This window comes from Lathamus discolor, chromosome 5 (assembly GCF_037157495.1).
Source record: "Lathamus discolor isolate bLatDis1 chromosome 5, bLatDis1.hap1, whole genome shotgun sequence".
NCBI classification, from domain to species: domain Eukaryota; kingdom Metazoa; phylum Chordata; class Aves; order Psittaciformes; family Psittacidae; genus Lathamus; species Lathamus discolor.
In genome coordinates this window covers 41,557,438-41,580,800 of record NC_088888.1, presented here as the reverse complement: position 1 = coordinate 41,580,800, position 23,363 = coordinate 41,557,438, and the positions used below count along the sequence as shown (strand labels likewise).

The window sequence follows — 23,363 nt, the reverse complement described above, 5'->3', positions numbered from 1 at the left end:
ATCGTTTTTAACTTTTCTTATCCCAAACCAGGTTTTGCCTCATCTATCACTTTTACTATATCACCTATCCAATTTATCATTCTTCATATATCACTTTTGAAAAACAAGGCATAAAAATCAAGTGACTAAAGCAGACAGAACTGAAGAGATTAAAAAAAAAAAAAAATAAAAATAAAAATCACCACACAGAAAAACCCCACACTAAACACTTAAAGAGTGCTGGCAGATCTGGATGAGAAAAAGGTCTTAAAAACCACCTTATATTAACATTTACATTGGTCACATGTATGAAGTCCTCCCCCAGAGTTTGCTGTGGTCTCTCAGTACTGATTAGTAGCTTCCTCCTCTGGACACAATACTCCAATACTTAACTTGTGGATAAGTCTTAAACCCACCCTTATGCTTCCCACACCATTTTGCCTTGTATCAAGGATGGAAATAACTCTCTCTTCCACATAAGCTTCTGTAGAAAGTTTAGCTTATTGCTACGAGTTTTCTCAATACAGTGACGGACGTTATAGCACAATTTTTTGCTTTATGCAGCCTTTTGAAGTACTTGTCACTAAAGTCACCTGTTGAAGTGCTAAGAGGGTCACAGACTAGAAGTACCAGCACCTCCATTATATAGCCAAATCAAGACCTCAAATCAAGCCAGCAGATACCTCTCTGTCTATACCAATTTGACATGACAATCTCTCCCAGAATCATAGTGCTCACAACCTGGAAGATCTTCCAAATACCCAAAGTGATGTTCAGAAATAGTATTGATGCTACTGCTTTAAATATTTTAGCTTGCAGTGTGTAAGTCCTAATTTGAGACTAATGCAATAAATGGGTCTCGGGAGAGTTTCCATGAAGTCTGCTCAAAGGCGTAAGTAGAGAGAATTCTTGAGTGCCATTTTGAATGGATAAAACTTAAGATTTTTACAATAAGCTTCAAACATATATAAGCCATCAATAACTATCCTCTCAGTGCTATGCTTAAAAAGGTTATACTGCAAAATACTTAAGTGTTTTAAATTTTATTTTAAGCCTCCTCAGGTTCCACTACTGCATCATAATTTTTAGGTTTCCAAATCCCCAAAGGAACTGATAAACTTATTGTTTCAGTATTATCAAAGTAGTAGTGACAATTTCATAGGTGCGCTCAAAATTACCAGTACGAATGAAAAACTAAGGTACAATTCAAGCAATTCAATAGATGGCACTCTTCCACCAAAATCAAAAGAGGAAGCATGTCCTCACACAAACAAGTGGTACCTTGGGGATGCAATTCTTATTTTCAATATGCAAAACCAGTTCTTACTCATTACATTGATTTTTTTCCTGTGCTTTTCATAGAATTTACATGTCAGAATATTAAACGTGATTACTGTTTTGTTGAAATACATGTGAATTTACTTATTTTGTTCGGACATCTGTACTATTACACATAGCTCCATTCCACACCACAAAAATAGCTGCATATCAGTGTTACATGTAGTCATATTTGTGGCTTGTGTTTACCAGAAAGCCAACTTGAGGTGGACTATCAAAAGGTTGACATTGTCCCTAGAAGGTGCTTATGGAACCTTAACTCCTATATCCACAAATGTATTATGGTAATTTATTTTTAAGGGCTTAAGCACTACCTCACCATCACTATTAAATGTTTTACATTATTTAAATAACCTTATTTTAAAAACAGTGTCATAGACATTAGAGAAACCAAAATTGCCAGATAAAAAAGGCATTAAGACATGCAATTCTTCAATATAAAAATGTGAAGCATAGCATTAAAAGCAATGCTACACATTCCATCTTAGTTGTTGCAGATGCCACCAGAAATCTGTAGTTTGCTCTCTCAGTGTACTTGATGACTTCAGATGGATTCTTTTTTTGGCCCCAAGAAATGCATCACTTGACAGTGCTAGAGAGTTCCCATGAGAGTATGAACACAGAGCTACTGTTTTTATACAGGCTGTAGATGTCAGAAACAAACAGCTTTTATTAGCATTGGGAAGGCATAATTCAGACAGTATGGAGAGGTTTCCAAGTATCTACAGATCAGTTCAAGACTGCAAAAGGATGGAACACAGATCAACAGAAAAGCACAGTCCGAAGCAGTTCTCCTATGCATCTTTCCTGCAGTTTTTCTAGTAGACACATTATGAGCTGGAGGGAAGGTATTATCTTGCAAATCCAGCTTCAGTGAGAGGTTGGGTTTGTTTTGGTTTGGGGTTTTTTTTTTTTTTGATAGTTTAGAGAACCTGCTCATCTTTTAGCCTTGTATGTTTCCAGTTCCTGTCAGATTACAAGTAATGTCTGACAGCAGGGCAGATGAACACTGCCTGAAGTATTACAAGAATGTTTTACTTGTTTGTCATCTGCTAGCAATTACTGAGGCTAAAGAGTTATTCTTTCAAAGTTGATTAAAAAAATATTAAAAAATAAATAAAAAAGAAGTCTTGCAGGTAATATTTGCTGTAAATTTTATGAAAACAAGAAGATGAGAAGAGGGAAGAAACACAGATTAGACCCATATCCCATCAAAAGTAGAAGGGTGGCAGCATTACCTCAACATCCTAAAATAGAGGCTCTGCATTAAATGCTGCAATCACAGGAAACATTGCAAATGTTACAACACACAGGTAATTATACTACAAGATAGAGCCATAGGATAGCAGGTTTCACAGATAAAATGTCTGTTTCCTCTAGATAAAATAATCTAGAATTATGAATATCCACATGTTACAATTCATTTCCTAGAACTAAAACTGTTCTGGTTCCAAAGAAGGGGAAATGCCATTCTCTTCATATAATGGCTTGGAGAAAATGTTATATAGAACAAATCCCAGTTTTGAGGATATCAAAGATGAAGAACTAAACCTGTTTTGCTGCTCAGCAATTACCAGGTTCCTCCACAATCCTGTAGTTTAACTGAAATACCTAGCAATAATTCTGCAAGAATGAGATTGTCTTAAAAAAACATACATGCATCAAAATTTATTAGTTTGACCTCTGACTTATTATGAATGAGGGAAGGGTTGCGCAAGTAAAGAAAACTGAGCATTTGTCTACACTTGCTGCATAGTCCAAGAAAGATGCAGAAAAAGAGTAGAGATTTTCCTTTCCACACAGTGTTGCCATCTCCTTCACTCCCACCCTGCTCCACAAATGCCAAGAGAAGACATTCACATTTCCACTATTCCTCCCTCTTTCTTAAATGGTAAAAAGAAGGCAAGGTAAAGAGCAAGTCTGCACAAAGATGCACTTGAAGACATACAGCCAGATTCCTCAGAAAACTACAACTTTCAAAATGACAGTTGTTCAAGTACAAAACTAAGGAAGTTGGAACTTTTTTTAAAGCAATTTGGTTACCACTGGAATCCTCAGCAACTTATTTACACATGAGAACCACTTGAAAGTGCAATGACTGCAGCTTCTGTCTTTTAAGACAAAACTATTAAAAAACTCAGTACTCATACATCTTCCAAAAAAGTAACCTTTATCATCATCACTCTTCACAGGACTTCTCCCACAAATAAAATTTAAAATACAATAAAATAAAACTCAAACACTCACTATTTGAGGTAGATTATCACCACAGCCCAGAGCTTTAACAAGGTTTTAAATGTCAATGCCTAAAGTTACAGAAGTCAGACAGGGTTTCCCACCTTCTGTAAGGAAGTTTCCAGCATGGAAAAGAGCACTTCAGAAGCTCCATAACATTAAAACATCCAGGGACTCAGACAAAAGGAAAGCATTGTCTAGAACAGGACTCACCATCCAACCTCAAGGTGGTTTCTAAGCAGCAAACACTGATCATTAAAATTAATGCGGCATTATATTCAGACCTGCTTTGAGTCAGGAGAACCTGCACTGATACAATGTAATTAACTGCTTAAAGTACTTTGATTAATCCATTTGCTTCAATGTTTCAGTGCCAGACAGCTTTTCTGACAGGCCAATACAGAAAATGAAAATAGTTTTGAAAGTTCACTTTTGTAAGACCTTTCGTCAGAAAGCACACGTGGAAACCAGCCATGTAACTCTCAGCCAGCTTGTGCAACTCACTAGAAGTTGCAACATGTGGAAGTTTTACATATGCTCTGCATAATGAGGAGTAAAAACACAGAAGGCTCAGATAAATGATGGAATACTAGGCATCTAAATTGGTATCTGTTAGACTAAACCTATGATATTACACATTTACTAGAAAAAAAACAAGCAAATCAAAACAAAAACAACAAACAAAAAATCCCACCCAAAACCAAAACCCAAACCAAACATACAAATAAAAAAACCCCTCACAAAAAAAAAAAAAAAAATCAACACAACAAACCAAACAACAAACCCACAAAATCACAGGGTTTTTTTTTTTTTTTTACTGTTTCCAAGATTTGGCTAGAAAAGTTTAAAGAGAATGAATGTCATCTTTACAAGGTACATTAAAAGTTAATTTCTTCTTTCAAATGGTAGCATAGCAGAACAGCAATCTAATAGCAGAACAAATAATCCCGTTGTATGTTTACAGTGGTCAATAGCTCTGTGTGAATTGGAATAAAATAAATAAAAAACAAACCAAAACAATAAAAGCATTACACTTCCTGATGGTAAAGAACTCCACTGAAGATAAACTCAAATCACAAGTATTAAGGGTAGGCAGAAAAAAAAAAAAAAAAAAAGAGAACAGCTGGAACAAGTCCAGAGGAGGGCCACGAGGATGATCAGGGGACTGGAGCACCTCCCGTATGAAGACAGGCTGAGGAAGTTGGGGCTGTTCAGCCTGGAGAAGAGAAGGCTGCGTGGGGACCTCATAGCAGCCTTCCAGTACCTGAAGGGGGTCTATAGGGATGCTGGGGAGGGACTCTATGTCAGGGACTGTAGTGACAGGACAAGGGGTAACGGGTTAAAACTTAAACAGGGGAGGTTTAGATTGGATATAAGGAGGAAATTCTTTCCTGTTAGGGTGGTGAGACACTGGAATGGGTTGCCCAGGGAGGTTGTGAGTGCTCCATCCCTGGCAGTGTTCAAGGCCAGGTTGGATGAAGCCTTGTGTGGGATGGTTTAGTGTGAGGTGTCCCTGTCCTTGGCAGGGGGGTTGGAATTAGATGATCTTGAGGTCCTTTCCAACCCTAACTATTCTATGATTCTAAAAAAAAAAAGTGTATTTTCCTTTACAAAAAAGAGATCTTTACTGGCCAGCCCCATGCAGATTCACTTCAATTCTTTGAAGCACTAGAATTCTGGAAGTCTTTTGCTTGCAAAATATCTCAAGGATCATGAAAAAATAATAATCCAAACTAATTGACAAGCTAGCACTGCAACCTGAAGTCTGATTACTACTAACTTTTGCCCAATGAATGCCCAGGTTCCTAGCTTCAGTCTCCAGGAAAGGCTGACAGAAGTAGACTGATCAATCTAGAATCACCTACAAATCCCATACACATCCTGAGTCTGCTTGACTCACTAAACTTGGCAAGTCTGCAGAGAACAAGTAGTTTTCAAATTAATTCTGCAGAAACAAAGCTGCAGAGTCAGGCCAAAGAAATGTTTCAATGGAATCAAGCCTTATCCCTCCACACAAGCCTCACACATACACAAAGTTGACACTCCCTGAGCAGAGGTGAAAGAGAAAAGAGTTAAATCAATCATTCATTCCAGACCACTAGAGATGGCCTCTTCCAGGATGGATATATTCTTTGAAACCATTCAGGGACAACAGCTACAGTTAACTACCAGGAGCTGCCCTGTACAAAAGCACACTTGAAAACCATAAGATATATTCCTGAAGAATCATTTAGTGAGAAAATTAAATCAGTCAGGTACAGACTCTGAAAACTGCTTATGTGTAAAATAAAGTCTAACTAGGTTTCAAAAGACAAGCAGAGATTATTTCTATTAACAAATAATTACCAATAATGCAAAATAGCAACTATGGAAGGAAGGATAACTTCATATAATCTCCACAAAGACAAATGAAGAAAGGAACACTAACTAGCAGCCTGTTGTATGAACCCAGCATGAAGTCTTTTTTACTAAAAAACACTACAAACTGATACATGAATTCCAGTCAAGCATCAACAAAAATACCATGCTGAATGGCATTTATTAGTAGTCCTTGAAAAGAAAAAGACAGCCAAATAAGTAGCATAGCAAATATTTGTGACCAGCACTGAGCTACTAAGATAGACTACTAAATATTTTTTAAAGTTCTTATTAGGAGCTGAAAATATATTCATAATAATTCAGTATCACTCAGAGAATGCACTTACACTGATCATCTTTAAAGATTCTCCATAAATACAACATTAGACATAAAGACATGTGTCAACATAAAGACAGCACTGAGTTTAATTTCATCAGAAGTGAACTCACCCCAGATTAAGTACATTTGTATAATTAACAGTTATATGTTCTTAAAGTACTATAGCAGGCATGAGAAATTACAGACTACAAAGGATTTTCTACTTTTAGGGGAAGAGGGATTGGTAGGAGAAAAAAAAAAAAACCAACCCAACACCCCCCCCCCCCCCCCCATGTGGACAGTTTCCAAACTATGCTTTTAAATATTTTACCTGTTTTATGACATAAATCTGCTAATTTAAAGTTTGAAACTAAATAAAATTTCACAAATATTTTGCAAAAACAGTCTCTTCGAGTAAGCTTTCCTACAGCAAGTGAGATTTTACTCCTAAAAATGCCAGTCCATTACTCTGCAAATTAGAACTGCAGTAACATCTTTTGCCAAACAGGTACAACTATTGTAGTAGCATGCTATAACATAACATTGAAGAATGGCACAGAGTAGTTTTTCCCCTTTGAAAACTTGCTCAAGGTCATTGTTTTCTAAACTTGCCCAGCACTCTAACTGCAACAGTAACCTCCACTGCAGACAAAAAAGCAAAGGCAGAGAACATTATCAGATCACTGTGTGATTACCACACTCAAGTTTTCATGCCAGCTTCATCAACATTAAAACTGACCGCTATACCACACCAACAGTCTGTGTTTCATATTTTACCATATCAGGGAAACTGTTTCATCAACTGTTGAGGCATCAGATAAGTTTTGCTTAAGCAAAATTTCATTTCATTGCTAACAAACCACAGAAACTGAGAAAATTTCAAATTGTGTTTCTAAAAAAATTGTAGTGTGAAGTAATGAATTGAAGAAGTTTGTGCAACCATGATATTGAACAACTTCGTAGTTAAGGAATTCTTTCCTTCAACAGGACTCTGCCAGAACAAGAGCACAGGAGCCACTGTACTGGCTCAAGCCAGAGGCCCACGCAGCCCAGCACTGTCTTCTACAACAGCAATCCAACGTTATTTAAGGAGAGCAAACAAGCCTGGCCACTTTTTGCAAGACTATCCCCTTTCTACTCTCAAACCAAACCCTCCAAACCTACTGGATGGGGTGTATTAGAGGACAAATTCCAGTCTAGTCCCTTTAGCATATGCTTATTGAGAGAATTTGTCCATTCCCCTCCCATATGCACTGGTACAGCCTCTGCTGACACAATCTCCCACACCCACAAATCCTAGAATTTCACTAGTCATTATATTCAAACTAAAAATTGGGGGTTTTTTCCTCTTTTAAATCAGTCTCTCTCTTTTAAATCATTTAGCGAATGCCCCTAGTTTTTACACTGCAAATTTGCTTAAATAACAGCTCAGCATATATTTTAACCAGTGTCCTCTTGATTTGACAACTGATTGTTGAGCATTGTTGATCCTCCTGTAAGGCAGTCACTCCATTCACAAGAATTATCCTTTTCCTTCTCCAAATCCTTGCCACTTGAAATGCAGAGAAAAGAAAAACATAGGACTCAAAGTGAACACACCATTGCCTATATGACAGTAAAATGATACTTTCTTTAGTCACTATGCTCTTCCAAGTTTGCTAAGTAAGCTTGGTAACAAAAAGCAAAATGCCAGCTTCCAGTAGTTGGTTCAGAGAAAAGTACATATCCACTTATCCACCAATTTGAAGCTTTGTACTTCGACTGCTGTACTATTTATACCTCAAAGTTTAAGCCGATCCAATTTTTTTCTTTAACATATTGTATGTTTTATCTAGAATATCGTACATTAAATATGTTTCTAAATATAAAATAAGAATTATACATCTCAGGTAATATCAGCTTGATTTCAGACAGGTGAATTACTATGACATGATACACAAAACTTACAAACTAAACATTTAAGTAGTATTCTTAGCCTTGCAAGTTTCTGCAGCCTTACTAGGAATTGATTTCCTTCCTCTCTCCCTCCAAGTCAATCTTGAAAATAGAAGAAGACATTTGTAAAGGACAACTCAACTGTAATTGAGTTATGAAAACCTGTAGGTAGGTAACAACCAAGTATTTCCCTCCTCCTGGTTTTAGAAACTATCCTTTTTTAAAAAGGGCTCCACTAAGGTAAGAGCTGAAGCCTGTAAATATTCTGCCCAGGCCAGGGTGCACTAGACACAGATAAGTCAAGGTCACTTTTGCAAATTTAAGGGAGAAGAGCTTGTCCGTAACTTTAACAAAATAGCAAGGATCTCTACAACTTCCATCTACTGAAACGAAATGCAGGCAGCTTCAATTTGCCACAGGAACTGGTGACAATGATTTCTAGTGTTTATTAGGCTGATACAGATGACTTTATTCCCAGGAAAAAGAGTAATAACAGCCTCATTTTTATCTATTTTATAAAGAAGACTTTTTTTAGTGACTACCATATACTCATATTTAAACCATACACCATCACATTTCTGGCCCCTTTGGAACTGTAATTTCTGGTACCAAAATAGAGCTAGCTTTAAATATAGTCTCCTGCAAATACAAGTCAGTTCTGCTGCAAAGTTCAAATACTGATACATTCAAATATTTATCACTTAGCTCCCCAGTTATAGCTATGCACCAGCTGTAATGTCTACATACTTGCAGATCTGTAGAAGTTAAGATTTTTTTCTGTACAGCGGTATTTGCAAACTGCTGTAACATGCATCCCTACAGCGGCTAGCACTATTTCCACACTGAACATGTTAGAGTTAACTTTCCTGTATTGAAAGAGATGTGTCTACTAAGTTTTAGTCAGGTTATCTATAGAAAATTACAAGAGGTAAGAGAGGCTGCACAAATGTCATAAAAAAGTACGGTCTGGAAATGACAGAATGCACTATTAGTTAAGCACAACAAGACTATCACAAACTAGTGGAATTGCTTCTGGTTATGACATAAAATGCAAGATGGCAGTTCCTAAATACATTGCAACCAAACTTCACCATTAGCACCTTCTGACATGCTGCTTCTCCCACTGGGAATTGCCAGCAGAAAGAACAGATCATCAGTCAGTAAAGTTTGCACAGGAAATGCCACCTACACCCCAGAGTTTCTCCTCCCTTCCCTTCCTGTACCCACCCCTTCCCTCCCCCCCCCCCCCAACTTTTTATCCAGAACAGCATTTATTTGATCAGAAAATGATTGGAAAAGTATTAATGTTAAAAACAAACAAACAAACAAAACGACATTAACCACAAAAAAAACACAACCAGAAAAAAACCACCCACACAGTTCTTACAATTCAAGCAAGAAAAGAAGCAGTATTACAGAAGTTAACTTCTACCTCTTCCTTCTTACAGCAATCTCTAAAGCATCTCTAAGTCTTTTTTGTTTTTTTTTTTTTTTTTTTTTTTTTTTTACTATTCCCTTTGGCTATTAACATAATTGGGAATATATTCACATTAGTTCCATGTGTAATGCCTGAAAGAAAACAAGTAGAACAATCTAGTCCAAGACAACTGTCAGTAATTGGTGGGGAGCAGGGGAGGGGAAGGTTTGGACTTATATTTTTGTTTAGGTTTCTTTTAACTGAAAGATGGAGAAGTACAAAACAAATTTCAAAAAATGCTAGCATTTTTTTTTTGTGAGTAGCTGCTATAGCTGTTATTTGAATACTATTTTCTTTGGCCAGCAGCCCTTCGGAAAACATGGAAACATTACTAATAAGACTGTGTACTTTAAAGAGGTAAGCTCCCCCTTCTCTTTCTTCACAGGTTAGTAACTCATCAGGATTTCTTTGTGAAGTATTATGTTTCCCATCGAATTATTTTAAAGAATGAGGGGATATTCACCATGCCAACAGAAATCTCATTATACTTAGTAACTTAAATAGAAGTTTACTGCAGGCTTTTTTTTTTTGTGACTTTCCTTTTTATCTGACATTTAAGGGCAGCTGTGAAGCTAATCTCGCTGCATCAGTTTAGAACATGTAAAAAAGGGAACGCCAGGCAAGTTAGTGCTTAGCAGCCCATTCTGCATATTAATAAGCATCACTAAAGCTTAGTAACTGTACTTCTTGTATCAACACTACAAAGTTCAGTCAAGAATGTTTTTCAACTGTGAAGATTAACATCTGCTCTGTTTAACAAGGTATTAAGACTGGATAAAGCATATGTTAGAAAAATACAGGCATGCTAACCCTATCAATTAACATTAAGTGATCACCAAAAAAGCAGCGTTCTATTCTTTTTCCCCTAATAAGCAAGTAAAAAAACCCACAAATTGCTTTTGTCCATCTGTTGCTGCTGACTGTAAGTTGGTGTTACTAGGTGGGGAAACAACAGGACCTTTAGTAGAAAAGGTTATAAAAAACATTGGCTACCAGCTGGATTACCGTTTTGTCTACTCTGAGTGTTAAATGTATCATTTTAACACGAACCAAAGATCTAATGTTAATCAAACACATACAAAGTATAAGCAGCAGCTTCAAGAGGCTATGTAATACAATCCCCTTCTTGAAATGCCATGAATCACACCAAATAAAGCAATAGCTTGCTTAGCAGAAGTAGGAAGGCCTTGCTTCCTTTCGATCTGCATCTTTTCTTTGGTTCTCTAGTTTCCAAAGGTAACACAGTTCCTGTGAAGTCCTTTCACAAGGCTATAAGAGCAGAAGGAAACAATTAGTTCTTGCAGAATCCATGCGAACTACATTATAAAAGGGTGAGTTTGATCTACAGTCTTCATGGTGGTGAACCTAACCTTTTCTTTCCACTAATACTGCTCTTATGAGCACTGTCTGGTTTGAATGGGACAAAAACTTACTCTGGACATGAAAGCAGTGATCACTGCAATTATATTATCTCAATTTTAGAAGGAAAATGAAGCTTCAAGTTGCCCAAACAGAAGCCAGGTTTTGTTACTAACTTTAAGACACAAAACAAAATCCTATGACATTCAGTGAAACAAGTAGCCTTTAGTTACTTCTATCAAGCTATAAGCTTATCTATAGAACAGTGATCTAATTGATTTTGCAACTGAAGTCTGAAGCAGACTGCACTTTTTCAAGTACTATAACATTAGCATCATTGTTATTACACAAAAATTAAAAGTATTGTGTTTTAATTAGCTCAATTGACCTTGCATTCTTCAAAGTATTTAATCTTGCACTGTTTTCTATACTAGCAGACATTTCAAGTTTAATGTACTTTCACCACTCTTGACACTTAGGAAGTCAAACAAATGGGAAAAAAAACCAACCAACAACCTGTAAGTACAGAACCACTGCTGGAGAGTAGAAGCAGCACAGAAAAATGACTAGGGAAGATCTACTCCTGAACGTCAGTGAAACACAATACTAAAATCAATCTTAATCAGCAATTATTAGAGCTGCCTCAATACAAGCATTCCCTCCCCCCACCAAGAGAAACTTAGAGATTCAAAACAGACAAAGCCTTTGCAGTTAGTGATTAAATTAAACAAACAGTATGCAGATCAAGACTGCAAAGCTGTACAGATCTCAGACAAAGGCAGGTTTCAAAAATCTTACCAACTGCACAACAAAATGGTTCTCATTTGTGGTAGAGGGCCTTAAACTGAATGTCAGTATGTCTGATCAGGCTAAATGATCACCACAGAAAAAGTAATTTCATGACAGCCTTGTAAAAAAGAAGGGGAACTAGGACTTTCAGTACAAGTCTCCAAAGGCTGACAGAATTGCTACATATTTTAGAAATCTACTAAATAAGAACATATACCACTCAACCACAGTACTCACTAGTGAAATATTTCAATTTTAGTATATCCAAGACCTTCATTATTTCTAACTGTGCCTGAATTCAGTGATACAAATATCACTGCCAGAGACTTCAGTTGTCATTAGACCTTCACCTGCATTTGCACTATAAGTCAACAGAAGTAGTAACTTAGTGTTCCCTCTGATAAACATGTAAGATGTGTTATTATCAAATGCCCATGATAGAAGCATTGACATGAAAAAGGTGACAATACTTCCAAAGACCTCTTATGGCATATGCTTATCCACAGTTGCTCTCAGGTGTACCTGCTCCACCATGACCCCACCCACAGCCACAGCCCCTTCAGAAGTAAACCTGCTATAACAGGGCCTTACCCATGGCTGTAGTCCCTCCAGGGTGTACCTGCTCTGTCGTGGGCTTATCCATGACCACACACTTTAAGGTGCTCCAGCATGACCTCATGCACAGCCATTGGTGATTCAAGGAGCACCTTCTCCATCATGGCCTTATCCTTGGGCCACAATCCCTTGGCACAGACACAACCATGGCTTCAGACACTTTGAGATGAACCTGTGGGATAATCCACAGCCACAGCACCTCGGGGTGTCCAGCTCCCACATGGAGTCATGCACAGGTAATAGTCCCTTTGACTTGAGTTCACGCTGGAGTTTCAGCCTTCCTGTTACAGCAGCATAGAAACAGCAGTGACGCCCTGGCCATCCGCCAGCCCAGGAGCATCATCACTGCTGTTACCAGAATATTCCCAGGCACAGCAGACTAAGATGAGCAGTACAGCAAGCAGCAAAAGCAAATAGCAGCCACTAAGAAGCACTAGACTCTATCAGGCAGTAAGGCAAGAAAGCCTATGGCAAGCACAGGGGGGTCTGACAAATTACTTTATACCTGTTATTGCTATTGAGCTATTAATATAGCACATTCCAATCAAATCTATCATCTCAAACCCTTTGAGTCCCATGCTGGGCACCAAAAGGATGATTATGGTTTAGCTCCAGCCAGCAACTAAGCACTACATACCACTTGCCATCAGCAGGCAGGTGTTCAGGCATCTCCAGGACAGCAGGGCTCCATCTGGTTACTTGGGAAGATGAACACCATCACTCTGAACATCCCTTCCTTCCTTCTTTCCCTAGCTATATATGCTGAACATGATGCCATATAGTGTGGGACACCCCTTTGGTCAGTTGGGGTCAGCTGTCCCAGCTGCATTCTCTCCCAGCTTCTTGTGCCTGCCCACTGATGGTGCACTGAGAGAAGCAAAAAAGGCCTTGACTCCATGTAAGCACTGCTCAGCAATAACTAAGACATTGCTGTATTATCAACACTGTTTTTAGCATAAATCCAAAACATGGCTCCCTACTATCTACTATGAAGAAAATTAACTCTATCCCAGCCAAAACCAGCACACCAAGTCTCCCAACAAGTACAGCCATGGATTTAAGAAGTACTTTTAGAAATACTTTTTTGCTTCTCACACCACACCATTTACTACAAAGAATTCAGTCATAGCTTTCTCTGTGTAGGACTAACTTGCTATAATCTCATACATCAAGAGTTACATGACTCATTATGGCATTTTGGACTTGCTTCATTTCAGAATATCCGAAGGTATTTGATTTTCTTCATTGAGGGAATGAGAATTTTTCATTGAAAGAAATATGAGAGCTGATGATATCCTCATGAACTAAGTACTGGAAGAAATTACAAAGAAATGTGGAGCATTAAAAGAAACTGAATTGTGTTAAGATTAATGTATGCTTTAAGCATAGTTTTTGCGTTTAAACTACTCTACGTGAATAACGTGGCAATGTAGCCCATGAACATTTTCATATTAACAGAGTCTCTCTGACATGACACTTCTATAATATTTTCAGTAGCTTTGCCAATGCATTTTTCCCAAAACAGGAAAATTTGTTTTAAGTCCAGAAGAGCATTGATAAAGGTTGAGACTATTCTCTTCCACATATAAATGCCAAACAATCCTGACAATCCACAAAACAGTAGTTTAGTTCCACTTCGGTATATACACAGAATGGACAGTCTCACGGAATATTTTAGGCTGGAAAGGACCTCCATGTTCATCTGATCCCACTCGAAGCTGTGCCAACTTCAGTTAGATGCTCAGTTTGAAAAACTGAAATCTGTTCTCTGCCCTTTCTCCAGAAGGAATAAAGAGCAAGTATAGAGCTACTGTAAAAAAAAGAAACAAAACAAAACAAACAAAAAAAGAAACAATAAAAACACCACCACACAACATCTCAAGCTGATGTTTCTGTGAGAGGAAAAACAAAAAGCAAACAAAAAAGAAAAAAAAAACCCTCACACAGTCAAACTGCCTAGCATAGACTGAATGATCCGAAGTATTTTTAATGAATATAATCACATCCCAAGTTTTAAATGGGATTTTGCTAGAGCTTCGGAGAATTCTCTAAATTGCTTGAATCTTTTGCTATTCATCTATAGTAAAACTGTACAGATGCTGCAACACAAACATTTCATCAGAAACTGACTGCATGGAACCAGACACCCAGGCTTTGAGCTATTTTGATCAAAGAATAACAATTGTAAATTCTTCTCACAAAGGCCAGAGAATGGAAGTCAGAGAAAGCAAGTTTTACACACCTCAAACATGAAAACTTCAGCCATTTGCTTACATAAGAGTAATTTTTTACTTATGAAAAGAATAGGAAGAAACAAACAGATGCTGACATTCAGAATTACTGGGATCTTCAGAGGTTTAATGACAGAATGACAAACAACCTGATTTTTCTCCTTCCCATGAACTGGGTTTGCAACAGAAAGATACACTCTAATTAAAAAGAATAAAGAGTTCCAGGGACAATTTGGTTTGTGTGGAAGACACACCACTTATTCCTCTTTATTCTCATGAGACTTCTAGTGGAAATGGTCTTGCTTTTTAGAATTCACTCTATCAAGACAGAGTCTGAGCTTCAAGCTTCAAATGAGTATTTTTAAGCCATGAAACAGAACTAGGGATACTGCATTCGTATTGGCAGACAATCAAAATACATCTCATTTGATATACTGTCCTAGTTTTGCTATTGAGAAATTAAAGCACAGAAAACCAAAGAAACTTGTTTAAGATGAATCAGTTAAACAGCAGGGAGCAGGAGAAGTCCTTCAATTTTTCTGCTTTAGCTTCAAAGCTTATTCTACCTCCTATAAAAGCAAACAAAAATGCTCAGCCAACTATTAGATTCAGAGCCCTGCACAATTAGTAATTTAAAGATCTGATGAAACGACATCCTAAAGGCAGACAAATTCTGGAAAAGTCCATCATGCCTTCTCAAACATCTTTACAGTTTAGATGCTACCCCGTCCAGATGACATCTAACCGGACAGCTTTAAACTGAGAGAGGGCAGGTTTAGATTAGGTATTAGGAAGAAATTCCCCACTGGGACGGTGGTGGACATTGGAACAGGTTGCCCAGAGAAGTCGTGGATGCCCCATTCCTGGAAGTGTCCAAGGCCAGATTGGATGGGGCTTTGAGCAACCTGATCATGGGAATGTGTCCCTGCCCATGGGTGGGGGGTTGGAACTGGATGAGCTTTAAGGTCCAACCCAAACCATTCTATGACTCTAAAACGACTTTAGAGCAGAAGAGCACAATGGACAGCACGGAAACAAGACTGTTACCTATGAGAATGAACACTGTCAGGATGCCATAGGGGGAAAGTTTACCCAATTAAGTAATTCAAGCAAGTTAAATCTTGAGTACATATATACTCATCTCTTAACTTATTAGAAGGTTTTGTCATCTGCTGGGAAAACAAAGCACAGGCAATTATGCACCAAACTTCCTAAAGACTCTGGATTTTAGGAACTAAAAGGATGACATGTTCTGCTGTAAGGGTTTGGGTGTGCACAGGAAAGAAGTAAAGTAGAGATGAACTTTTAACTACTTGATACCTAATACATTTGGGACAGGAGATCAAAAGGTGAAAGCCACCCCAGTAACACCAGCTGAGTCCCTTTAAGAATGGAGAAAGTCAAAGATACTGGCGTGCAGTATGAGACAGCTTACATTGACCACCAGTTTGCAATCAAGAGCAAACAATTACTTCTTGTGGGAAACACATCCACGAGCATCCAGCACGGTGCAGAAGGTTGAGCCTGAGGCAGAACTGCCACACACAAAATCCAGGTCACCAGCCAAGACTCAAACACCTCAAGCAGCTAGAACAAGTGTCTGATCAACAGCACAAACTCAAAGGAACAACTCAAACAGCATGAGCAGAAGAGTGTGTGCATGTGAGAAAAAAAATTAAGATTTTATGTCACTCAGCACTGTGCTTTTGCTCTTGTGCCTACCTTATCACTCAGTTTCCCCTGCAATACAAAACACAGAATCAAACAGCTTAACTTTCCCCAACAGATCCTGATGTCAGGAAGAGGGTCACATCAGCTGGCTGTCCTACAATCAAGAGCAGAACCCTCTCCAAGGTTTGTATTCTACCACACTATACACTTTGTAACTTTCCCTGGTACACAGTAAAGGAACCAAAGCCTTCTGTAGCTGAAAATGGAACAGAGCCTTTCTTATCAATAGCTCAAGATGATCCTTTCTGTGGAGAGCACAACATATTTTGTTAATTCAGGATAATACCTGAGCAATATCAGTCTGCCTCAGAAACGCTTCCTTTTAAGTCACCTCACTAAATCAGAATTAGAAATATTTTTAAGTAACTCTTGAAATAAACCCAAGGGATTTTTTTTTTTAAGGAATACCTGGAATACATCACAAGTTAAGCTACTGAATAACCCCATGCTGTAACTTTCGTGACTTCTAAGGTTTAAGTTTTACACTAAAAGCAATCTGTTCCTAATGTTTGTATAGGCTTCTCTCCCTCTCAAAGCTGCAAGAGCTAGAACCAAATGCTGGTTATGGGCACAGAATGGCAAAGTCCTGCCTCTAGCACACTAGTTACAACTCAGCAATGCTCTCCTCTGATTTTAACCCATCACACCAAGGATTGCAGACAAGAATATTAACATAGTAGTAATTCTAATATAATTAGTGAAACATGCCACCTATATTTTAGGTATTTGTATTTTCACAATTACTTGGGGGATTCAGAAAATTCAATATAGTGTTGATGTTATATTGTCTTTATCTCCGACTGAAAATACACTAAGTCAGTGAATTCTCAGAATATTTGTATCTACAGATTCTGGTTCTTCAGAAAAAGCTTTTGTTCTATTGTAACTGTATCAATACTAGAAACAACATTTAGCATCTCTGTGTTAGAATTCTCTCTGTTCCTCCACTAGTGGTTACAGAATTCACATAAAGAAGAATGAGTGCGATTGAGAAAATTCCCATTCATATTAATCTGCTCTAATCAATACGGGGTTTGAATTTATAATACCCAAATTGCAGACTATTCAAATACGGACAACATGCTCTGTAAAGAGGTTAGCTGATAAACGACCCAAAGCCAAACAAGACTGTAACATCAATTTCTTCACATATTAATGAAATCTAAAATAGGATAGCTCATTCCTTGATTTAAAAATATTTTATCTTTAATACCCTTTCTAAAAAAAATAATAAAAAAAAATTGCTTCAAAATTTTTCAGATCACTTACTTGCAATACAAAGGAAGTGAAAGCTTGACAATACACACCTATACTTGAAGACGCAAAGAAAACACTAATTCCCAGATCTCATCTGATGGCAGGCAATGAAAGAAGCATTAGCATTCCTTTACTTCTGTACTCTCACAAGATAAATGCAGAAGCAAATGAGGATTGACTTTACTCCCACTTTTAGGATTTACTTCTCAGTGGAACACCTCTTGACTGGCTCTTAGTCTTTCCAGTCCACAGGTTGTTTCAATTAAAAACATTTTTGCAGCTCTAAAGAGTAAGTGGCTCCCACTTTAATGAATCCCTGCACATAGCTTATTGCTCATAAAAACCTTGTCAGCTAAAGCATCCTGTAGGTCAACAAGCACTTTCTGGATGTGTTTCTACCTTTAAGCAACACCATGAAATAAGCACTTCTTGCAAGTTTCACTCCTTCTCAAAGAGCACTTTTCAAATCAATTTCACTAGGGAGAGAGAGGTGCTGGTTTTACATCAGGAAAATGTTCAAGTCTATCCCTTCTGCCTGAACACCTCCATCCTAAAGAACAACTAATCACTGAAGATGACACTTCTGCAGAGTTGCTGGATCAGAGGGCTTAACGTATCAGCTGAGGTTGAGGGTTTTTCACTAGTTCTTCCACAAATCAAGATATGTACCTAGGTACTAAGAAGCATATTGATCTTCACCAAGTTATGGGAACACCAACATTTCAGCACAAAACCTCCTCCCTTAGGAAATACATTTTCTGTCACTGCTTCCTCTCACAATAACTATTTCTTGCCTGACAATCTTGCAATACTTCTCTCAACTATTTAGAAAGCAATTCGCACTCTCAGATTTCGCAGGTGTAGTCATGGATGAGTGCAAATAAACTTTTTTATCAAGTCATTGTTTTCTGAACTGCAACATCGTGTTGCCCAAAATTACAGGTAAGCAAGCTCTAAAGTGCATTTCGACCTCTCCTCCAAGCTAAATCCTTACTTTTAGGTCTCTCTTTTCTCATCTGTTCTACTGATATAAGTAACAGCACCACCCACACTTCATTCTTCATTTAAATCAACTCTGTCACCTTTTTAAAAGCAAAATTTATCGATTTCAGGGTACTTTCAAATACAGCATTAAGAGTAGTGTATGGTTATTACTGTTACTTAAACTTTGAATTAAGAGATCATAATAGATATCATTATAGGTAACATACAGGCTACTTCAGCGTCTTCTTAAAGCTTTGGATTTGATAGTGAAGCTCTAATTTTTTTAACTTGTAAAAGACAACCCTCTTAAGGCAATTAACCTTACGGACAGAGTTGTAATGTTAGTGAAAGAAACAAAAGTTCTACTTGCAGACTAATGTAAGCAGCAAAGGGAAAGGAAAAGATGAGATTTACCTACAGTTTAAAGAGGATTAAGTAAATATTTCTAGCAAGATGGCCTAAGCCTTCCTCAAAAGAGTCAGAGTTCAGTCAATTTCAGGAAAACAGAGAATTTAATTAATTCCTTTCTGCTGAAAAGTAAAGTCTGGGCAATGGCAGTGGGGATTTAAAAAAAAAAAATATCTATGGGGCATCTTCTTTTAAAAATAAACTTTTAAATACATATGTTGTTACATGGCTTGGATAGTACCATATGGCTATGGTACCATACGGCTATAAACATATGGGTAAGTTCACTTTTTAGTGAACAAAAACAAGCAGGGCTACTGGTACTTCATTCCATAAATTCATTCTGCCCATCTCAGTCACTTGGAAGCTATTAGTGAGATGGAATTCCTGTACCCTTTAGTGTCCCCCCTTGAAACCATCTTTTGGCATACAGAAGCAGCAGCAGGTAACTACAAGATTACAAAGTTTATCTCATGAACAAGACCAAAAATATTCCCACCACCCAAAAAACCCCCGAAGCAGCACAGAATTTTTGTACCCCAGAAAATACAGCAGAACAACAAAAGAACACTCAACCCAAGTCTGTAGATTTGCAGGCAGCTGCTGTAAACTGTCAGCACCCTAGTAACCCTCTACAAAATGTTTCTATTAACTTCAGATAATGGGGACTAAGCAGCCATGCCTCACATCATTAATACAACTCGAACTGACATAAAAACCAACCAGAACAGCCAGGACACCCACCAACAGAAAACAGAGCTTTTTTTTCTCCCCTCCTGTGTACCTGGTTCCCACTAGACTTCTGCATGGTTCCAGCACATGAATCAAAACATTACTTGCATGAGGTGCACTAAATCCACTTCGTATTATAAAAGGATACAGCCTTAGTGCTCCAGTCTGAGTCCCGATGGCCAGTATTTTCTGAACCGGATCAAATGCCAAGGCAGAAGGTTGATAAGGGAAACCATGGCGTACAGTCTAACCAGTCAGAGCATCGCAGTAACAATGGGCCAAGCAGCAGACCAAAAATAAACAGAATCAAAATCATATGTTATTCAATGTTAATCACAATTAAAAAGGAAACTACAAAGCATTTTAACAACAGAATAAGATCTGCTGTATTACATGAACCAATTATAAAAGATTGTTTTAGTCATAATTACCCTTTCATCCTTGATCATCAAGTGACAGTCACACTTACTGAAACTTAATTTGAATCTCACATTTCTTCTCTACAAAGACTGTATCAACTCAGCATTTTATTTTTCCATCTACCTCATTCTCTGAGTAACTTTCTTTTCAGTTCTAACAAAGGTGCAAAAACTATCGAAATACGAGATGTTCCTAGGAAGTTTGGCAACAAAGCCAGACTCCTCATTAGAACTACTACAAAGAAGAGATTCAGAGCAGCCCTGTGGAGAAGGACTTGGGGGTGTTGGTCAATGAGAAACTTAACATGATGCTTAACGGAGCACAGAAAGCCAACTGTATCCTGGGCTGCATCAAAAGGAGCGTGACCAGCAGGTCCAAGGAGGTGATCCTGCCCCTCTGCTCTCGTGAGACCTCACTTGGAGTATTGTGTCCTCAACATAATAAGGACATGGAACTGTTGGAACAAGTCCAGAGGAGAGCCACGAGGATGATCAGGGGACTGGAGCACCTCCCGTATGAAGACAGGCTGAGAAAGTTGGGGCTGTTGAACCTGGAAAAGAGAAGGCGGTGTGGAGACCTCATAGCAGCCTTCCAGTATCTGAAGGGGGCCTATAAGGATGCTGGGGAGGGACTCTTCATTAGGGACTGTAGTCACAGGACAAGGGGTAACGGGTTAAAACTTAAACAGGGAAAGCTTAAATTGAATATAAGGAGGATGGTTTTTACTGTAAGGGTGGTGAGGTACTGGAATGGGTTGCCCAAGGAAGTTGTGAATGCTCCATCCCTGTCAGTGTTCAAAGCCAGGTTGGACAGAGCCTTGGGTGGCATGGTTTAGTGGGGGTTGGAACTAAATGATCTTAAGGTCCTTTCTAACCCTAACTATTCTATGATTCTATGATTCTAAATTACTAGACCTGCTTGTGTGAGAATCACTTCAATTTCAATCCAACAGGCCCCACATGACAGTGCAACCTCTCTCAGCATATGAAGAAAAAAAAAAAACCCAACCAACAAGCTAAGCTCCACAGAACCAACCTCTTACCCTCTGCTGCCTCTCCCTCCCTCAAACTAGACCCAAAATAGACAAAACCAAAGAACACCCTACCAACAAAGCAAAACATCCTTCAAACATGGGATTCCTGCCTCGTATGAAGTTACTGGCACACCTAGCTTTTGGGTTAGTCAAGACTAATTTGGAAGTTGACCAAATGGTTAACTCCATTACACCTCTCGGGCTGCAATTAATCAGAACTGAGAACATAAAACTGTCACCTACTTTATTTGTTATAAACATACACAAAGTAAGCCACACAGATGCTACCTTTGCCATTTCAAACCCTTTAGGTTAAAGCAGAGTTATTTCAGGACCTCATAAATGCATAGCAAACTTCTGATATACTTTTAATTCACTGAAGTTGCAGTCATACCCTCCAACTCCCGGTTTTTCTCAGTGAATAAAATTAACTGGTAACAGCTCTGCTCTTTTCCTTGCTTTTTGTGAACAACTTGCAAAAGTGGCACAAACACCTGCAATACTAGACAAAACAAGGAGGCGAATCCTCAAACAAGCTCATCCATATCAAGCTAGGCCGTGGGTGCATTGTAAAGATAAAATAGTTACTGATATTCAAATCGGTTTTTATTCCTCCTGGTACAGCTGGTGGATTAATTCGCTGCATCAGTTTCTGAAACGTGTGAGCACAAACCGCAGTTACTGTATCACGCACAAGCAAATAAAAAAAAAAAAAAAACAGGAACTTTTCTTCTGTCTTTGGAGCAGATCTGCAATAGCAGCATCGGCAACTTGGCAACACACTGCAGCGAAACGACCACAAACCTCTACAGCCTTTTTCAGGCGCAAAGGAACAGGAAAATGTATTTCCAAATAATGCAGAGCGACAGATTCCTGTCCTTTGGGCCCATTAGCAGAGGCTGCTACTCAAACGACGCGATAATCAGGTCTGCACTACAGCTAGGTATCACTCCTTCCCCCATCCATCCCACTCTTTCTACGAAGCCTTCATGAACACTGTCAGTATTACACGCACGAAAGAGCCTGGAAGACGACAAACCTTGAAACTCTCCAGGAAAGATGACTACGGAAATCCAATAAGACCTGTGCAGCTACACCCACCCCTTCCTTCCCTTCTTCCCCCGCCCTCCCTTCCCAAATAATAAAATCAAACAAGTAAATAGAGCAGGCTCGGCGAGGCCGGTACCGAGAGTCAAAGCCCCCAAAGCCCACCGCGGCGGTGCGCCCCCTTCCCGGGCCGCCAAGCCGGCTAGGGGCTGCAGCACTCGTTCACCTTGCAGAGCTGGAAGTGTTCGGACTGGAGCGTCTCCTGGATTTCGGTCTCCCGGTTCCCCGCCTGCTGCTGCTGCGCGGCGGACGACGCCGAGGCGGCGGAGGAGACCGCCGTCAGGCCGTCCAGCACCTTCCTGATGTTGAATTTCCTCATGGTCTTCGGCGGCGGCGCTCCCCCGGCCTCGCCGGCGCGCTGTCACCGCCGCCCGCCCCGCAGGCGGCAGACGAGTCCCCGCCGGGGAGGGCGGCGCAGGGGCGGCCCGCGGCCGGGGAGCTGCGCTCTGCGCCGTGGGGCAGCTCTCCTCCTCGTCCGCGGGGACGGCGGAGAGGCGTCAGTCCGGCAGCGCAGGGGCGCTCCTCATCGGTGCCCGCGGGCTCGGAGACAGAGACTGGAGCCAAGCAAACAGCAGCCGGTCAGCCCACCGGCAGCGCCTCCGCCGGTCCCACACTCGCCTCCCGCGCCTTACCCGCCGGGGCTCACGGCTCACCCCGGGCCCAGCCGGCTCCGCCCCGGCCGCCCCTCCCGCTGCCGGGGCTGCGCGGGCTGCCTTGCCTCGCCTCGCTTCTCCGCGGAGCCTCCGCGTCCCCCCGCGCAGCTCGCCTCACATCGTGGCGGCCGCGGCCGCCGCTGTCATCCGCCTCTGCGTGCGTGTGCGTGTGTGTGTGCGCGCTTGTGCCGGTCCCCTCCCGCCGCCGCAGTCTCTCCCCCCCTTCACAGGCGCCCGCCCCGCGGCTCGGCTCAGGCACCCTCCGCCTCCTCAGAGCTGCGTGCGCTACCAGCCAGTCGCCAGTGGGGCTTCTCCTGGCTGCTGCCAGTGGCGGCTGCTGCCACCGCCCGCTCCCACTACCATCCTCCTCCTCCTCCTCCTCCTCCTCCTGCTGCTGCTGCCA

At 39.9% G+C, this 23,363-nt stretch overlaps 1 protein-coding gene across 12 annotated transcripts in view; it reads right to left on the bottom strand.

Moving 5' to 3' along the window:
- The window catches only part of STXBP5 (syntaxin binding protein 5), a 107,365-nt gene extending 84,202 nt beyond the window's left edge, over window positions 1-23,163 (bottom strand). For 11 of the 12 annotated variants that reach the window (XM_065680512.1, XM_065680515.1, XM_065680518.1 and 8 more), the window contains exons 1-2: window positions 22,474-23,163; window positions 19,896-19,993 (exon numbers count right to left, since the gene is read on the bottom strand). In XM_065680512.1, the coding sequence (XP_065536584.1) occupies window positions 19,896-19,993; window positions 22,474-22,626 (251 nt within the window). In that variant the 5' untranslated portion in view covers window positions 22,627-23,163. The remainder of the gene's footprint in view (window positions 1-19,895; window positions 19,994-22,473) is intronic. The other variant, XM_065680513.1, reaches the window with a different exon arrangement.
- Window positions 23,164-23,363: the final 200 nt, after the last annotated feature.